The sequence below is a fragment of the Myxocyprinus asiaticus genome, chromosome 1 (assembly GCF_019703515.2).
Source record: "Myxocyprinus asiaticus isolate MX2 ecotype Aquarium Trade chromosome 1, UBuf_Myxa_2, whole genome shotgun sequence".
Taxonomy (NCBI): domain Eukaryota; kingdom Metazoa; phylum Chordata; class Actinopteri; order Cypriniformes; family Catostomidae; genus Myxocyprinus; species Myxocyprinus asiaticus.
Genome location: NC_059344.1, coordinates 53,902,280 through 53,908,077, shown reverse-complemented (window position 1 = coordinate 53,908,077; position 5,798 = coordinate 53,902,280). Strand labels below are relative to the sequence as shown.

Below are 5,798 nucleotides of genomic sequence, written 5' to 3'. Positions count from 1 at the left end.
GGATAATTGTAGCAAAGTTTAAGCGGAGCACTCCTCTAAGCGACCAACCCTCACATAGTGTCACTCCTCGATTTTTGCTTTTTTTAAAGGAGGGACGAGTCTAAATTGATTTTTGTGGACATTATGCCATAAATGCTGTTGATTGAGCTCAACTTGTACTGAACCCAGAATATTCCTTTTAAGAGTAATTTTTAAATTACTCTAAAGCTCTAAAGGGGCAAAGCCAGACCAGCAGAAATTACTAGTGTACAGCCACTGGTCACAGTAAAAGAATGGCCGTACTGTCTACAAAGTGATTCAGTATGCATGAACAGATAAAACACAACAGGCCACAATGATGAATACATAAAAATAAAATAAACTTTGAATTGCACAAATACTTAAGAAATAATGTGAATTAGACATAAAATTCACACACCTTAACTTGCATACTTCAGAATTAAGTTTGACTGCAAACTCACTGAGCACTTCTAAATTCTGCAGGCTACTTTGGGCCCACCTGCAATGGCACAAATGGTGGTCTTTCATAAGCAAAACTTGTTTCCAATAATATGTACCTTACAAAATCCATTGTCATTTTCATTCATTATCTGTTTGTGTATGTAGCGTAATGTGGCTCCTTTACTCTATTTAGTGCATAAAGACAAACCTGCAAATGCTGATGAACATTGGGTCATCAGCTTTACAAATATCTACAAATTAAAGCAAGTCTTGTCACATAATAACAGACCGACTACAAACCATAAATTCTGTCCAGGAAGTGTCTTTATTGTCAGCATATTACATTTCAAAGGTTTTTGTTTTGTACAGCACATAATACAATTTCACTAATTTGTATGAGCCATTTCCATGAGTGACAATTAAAATAGAAGCATAGTCACTTAATAAATACAAAGCAACTGATTTCCATAACATTGGTATGATTATACTTTGGGAGGTAAAATGGAAATATCTAGACACTAATAGGTCACTACTGTTCCATTTGATGGTTGCATGAATGTGTTTTGTGCATGCTGTATGTGTGTCACTGTGCTTTTTGTTTCTCCCACTGCTCTGGTGTCAACGTTTTCTGCTCGAATGCATGAATCTCTTTCAGCTCCTCAGCAAGGCAATTATTCACCATCCTAAACAACAAACATATATAAAAGTCTGTGTTTATATAATTATAATAATAATTAAAAAAAAAAGAAAAAGAAAAACCTTGGGGTCAATGAGTCTATTGATCTCAGCATGGCTGGTCTTTACAGCTTGCCTCCACTGCTCTCTATCCTGTCCAAAGACAACAGCCTTCCACATGACTTGGCCCTATATAAAGATCCAAATCATTCTGCTAAGGCTGCCCATCCACATCCATGTCTGGGGCACACTTTGCCAGCTGGGACTCATATTGGCTGCAGGTGACCCTTTCACAGCACTCTCCACTGCATGATTGATTCCATCAAATCAACTTAAGCTTTCATCTTAATGTGTTCAGACTCAGGGCTTGTCTGAGACAGAATCCCTATTTTGTTAAATGTCAATATCCACTTTAACATGAAATGCAAGCAACTTGCTTGTAGCATAACAGTTTGACATTGATGAGGCGGTATTAATTAGAATCACATACATTTGTTACGGGGTAAGGTGGGCGAGGAGGAGGCGGGAACCGGCTGAACAGTCAACGTAAGTTTTAATGACATAAATGAACTTGAATCAACTTAAACACATAGACACACACACAGCTGCCGCATGTGTCTCTCTCTCGAACTACCGTCCCAGGCTCCTCTTTTATCCCTCTCCCGCTGATTGGGCCGATTCAGCACCGGGCGTCCATCGTTACGGCCACGCCCTCCTCGTCACATTTATATATTTAAAGGTATGTTTAAGCATAGTGTCAATACAAACCTCTCAGACCTAACATATTCCACTGCTGTTCCATGTTGTCATAATATATGCTGTTGAAAATGTCATTTGTTAATTGACCAGATCTTATTTCTATCTGTTCTCATGAGAACTCTATAATGCACATAGTTATAAGACATTTTTGCTTATTAATAAATGTAACATCAGGCATTAAAGGAATGTTTCGCTTAATTATCTCAGAGAAGTATGACTTTCTTCTGCTGAAGATTTTTAGAAGAATATCTCAGCTTTGGTGCTCCATACAATGCAAGTGAATGGTGACCAAAACTTTGAAACTCCAGAAAGCACATAAAGGCGGCATAAAAGTAATCAGTAAGACTCCAGTGGCTAAATCCATGTCTTATAAAGCGATACAATTGGTTTTGGGTTGATAACAGACCAAAATGTGTAACTCTTTTTCACTATCAATCTTGACGTCAGCGGTCTCCTTGGCGATGTTGATTTCGAGCTCAATTACACTTCCTAGCACCATATTTCAGTGCTGTCACTTTTCCCCCACAGCTGCCATATTTCTGACCATCAGCGGGAGGAAACAATGGAAAAACACCCGTAAAACGATATCAAGAAAAACCTCAAAAAATATTTTTGATCCATGACAAGTCCCAGGAAAGGAGTATACAGGTCTGAAGGCAGCACAAATATTGCCAAATTTGACTTCTACAGACATTTAAATATATTTTATCCACAATCCATCTCCGTATGCCAGCGAGTCTGATGTGACCGGCAAGTACATCACCGTAAACATATTTCATAAAAAGTTACAAATATTTGTTGTTTTCTGCTCTTATTTGGTCACAATCTCACAAAAAGTCTGTGATGATCCCATCTGTATGAATTTAAGAGCTGCTTTGAACTCATGAAGAATACAAAAAAAGTGGCATATATTTGACTAATATGTTTACATTGTAGACTGGGGGTGTAAATAAAGTCTGTGCTTCATAATCTTATGATGTGTTGTTTATTGACTAACATTAGTATATACATATTAAATATATGCTATTTATTCACATTATAGTGTTTTTTTTATTTTTTACAGTGTGCTACAATTATGACATAAGTTTATATAGTCTGGGTGTAATAAATAACATTGTCCTATATGTGCATTACCAGTTTAATTGTGTCTGAATCAATGATCTTATAAATAAAATTGACAAGTGTACAGATAACTGACATGCCTGAATAAACGAACAAACAACCAACAAGTGTTTTATCCCTGTTCTCCCCCTTCATCACTGCTTGACTTTCGCGATATAAAGCAGTCACTTTAAATATCAAACTTTAGTGAAAGAAAAATATCACCTTTTCAAGATGTATAAATAAAATAAAAAATGTTGCCAGCTTTGTCGCATCCCACAACACAGCACACCGAAGGAATCTGGAATTTTGGTCACAAACATGGCGGTGCGGTCATACAGTGACATTACATAAAACAGGTCAATAGTGCTGTGGGCATGCGTCAAGCACTAGTAAGTGTAATCGAGCTTGATATCATAATCGTGCCTAGAGATTGTAATGGCAAGATATTACAGGTACAGTGAAAAAGAAGTTACATTTTGGTCTGTTCTCACCCAAAACCAATTGGATTGCTTCAGAGGACATAGATTAAACCACTGGACTTATTTGGATTAATTTTATGCTGCCTTTATGTGCTTTTTGGAGCTTCAAAGTTTTGGTCAACATTCACTTGCACTGAGTGACCAACAGAGCTGAAATATTCTTCTAAAAATCTCGGTTTGTTTTTAGCAGAAGTAAGTCATTCACATCTGGGAAGGAATTTTTTCATTTTGGGGTGAACTATCCCTTTAATCATGTGCACAAACATGAAACCTATGTCCTCTTTCACCAGATTATACAATATGTTTTCTTTTTAAATGTCTGAGACCACATAAATCGGGGGTATTATTTATTAAACCAACATAGAAATTTAGAAATCAAATTGTGACACTTATACAATATGATCTGTAATCAAATAAAAAAAATTAGAAAAAAACAAAATAAAAGCTTCTCACAAGTGATCTCAGTCTTTTGAACCCCACTGTAAATAATGCAGTATACATTATTGTATTGTCCGAAGAAATCTGTGTGCAAAAGTTGGTACCACTGAAACTAACTCACCTGTGCCTCTGTAATAATGGTTTCCCTTCAAACTGAGGAGAAACTACAAGAACTTTAAAGCTGGCGGCGCATCTGTTTGGAGACGTGTCTTCAACATCCTGAAAGAGAAAGGCCATTTTTTAAACAAACCACCTAGTGAGCAATTCTTTAAATCGATAAATAGTCTGCTTTCCGTTTCATTCGTATTATCCTGGTCCCCCTGACTTCACAGACTCAACAATTTGATTCTGGCTTCCTCTGCATTTATACATTGTGTGTGCACTTCTCACATACCACGTGTATCGCACCAATCTCCTCTATCAGTTTTTCACGAATCAGATCTGGGGTGACTGACATCTTTCGGAATAAAGTAGACCCTTTGGTAACGAAAACGTTTTATTAAACACTAAGATGAAGTAATTTAACATAAAACAGAGTTGTCTCTGATTTATTTGGTCACTACCGGTCTGCTAGAGAGGAGGAGTGCGCTTCGTACTTTATATAAGCCACGCCTCTGAACCGCAGTGGTGGCCAATCAGTTTTCGAAATGTCAAACAAACAACATGAAAACTGACCAATCATAGAAGAGTATCTGGGGTCCTCGCTTTCATAGCTGTAATCTCTAGTTGCCCTGCTAGGAAGTGTCAGATAATGCCAGATAATCTGAATAAAATCACCAGTCCATGTAAAATAACATAGAACGTCGTAATTAGTACTAATATTAACGCTAAATATGATAGAATCCTTAACTTAAGATCCAATACACTTAATCCGTTATGACTAACTCGTATATTATTTCGGGCAATATCTGAACACCTTTGAAACGGAAACACACACACACACACGCACACACACACACAAAAGCTGTGTTCCCAACAACACACTGTATACTATGTACTTACTTAACACTATGTACTATGCACTCAGCCATGTAGTGTATGAATTTTCAGTGTAGTATTGTCCAAAATGGAACACTTAAAGTTTTTTTTAATACACGGAAGCGCTCGCCATTAACCACCTGCCTAATATTATGTCGATCCCCCTCGTGCCGCCAAAACAGCGCCAACCCGCATCTCAGAATAGCATTCTGAGATGTTATTCTTCTCACCACAATTGTACAGAGCAGTTATCTGAGTTTCCATAGACTTTGTCAGTTCAAACCAGTCTGGCCATTCTCTGTTGACCTCTCTCATGAACAAGGTGTTTCCATCCGCAGAACTGCCGCTCACTGGATGTTTTTTGTTTTTGGAGTAAATTCTAGAGATTGTTGTGCATGAAAATCCCAGGAGATCAGCAGTTACAGAAATAATCAAACCAGCCCGTCTGGCACCAGCAATCATGCCACGCTCCAAATCACTGAGATCAAATTTTTCCCCCATTCTGATGGTTGATGTGAACATTAACTGACGCTCCTGACCCGTATCTGGATGATTTTATGCAATGCACTGCTGCCACACGATTGGCTGATTAAATAGTGGCATGGATGATTGTTGGTGCCAGACGGGCTGGTTTGAGTATTTCTGTAACTGCTGATCTCCTGGGATTTTCACACACAACAGTCTCAAGAATTTACTCAGAATGGTGCCTAATACAAACAAAAAAATAACATCCGGTGATGTTCTGTGGATGTAAACACCTTGTTGATGAGAGAGGTCAACAGAGAATGGCCAGACTGGTTTGAACTGACAAAGTCTACAGTAACTCAGATAACCGCTGTACAATTTTGGTGAGAAGAATAGCATTTCAGAATGCTATTCTGAGACGTGGGTTGACGCTGTTTTGGTGGCATGAGGGAGATTGAC

At 37.9% G+C, this 5,798-nt stretch overlaps 1 protein-coding gene across 1 annotated transcript; it reads right to left on the bottom strand.

Annotated features, from left to right (window-relative positions):
* Positions 1-747: 747 nt before the first annotated feature.
* On the bottom strand, positions 748-4,508 carry LOC127441258 (bolA-like protein 2). The gene is made up of 3 exons (XM_051698453.1): positions 4,291-4,508; positions 4,018-4,115; positions 748-1,124 (listed from the first exon to the last, which is right to left on the bottom strand). Exons 1-3 carry the CDS (start codon positions 4,351-4,353, stop codon positions 1,025-1,027), a joined length of 261 nt encoding a protein of 86 aa, XP_051554413.1. The 5' UTR covers positions 4,354-4,508; the 3' UTR covers positions 748-1,024.
* Positions 4,509-5,798: the final 1,290 nt, after the last annotated feature.

Bases quoted from the DNA above. Each gene is read 5' to 3' on its own strand.
- LOC127441258 (XM_051698453.1), bottom strand. From the start codon at position 4,353: ATGTCAGTCACCCCAGATCTGATTCGTGAAAAACTGATAGAGGAGATT. The intron at 4,116-4,290 runs GTATGTGAGAAG...TTTCTCTTTCAG, and splicing joins AGATTGGTGCGATACACGTG to GATGTTGAAGACACGTCTCC. The intron at 1,125-4,017 runs GTGAGTTAGTTT...TTTGTTGTTTAG, and splicing joins CCATTATTACAGAGGCACAG to GATGGTGAATAATTGCCTTG.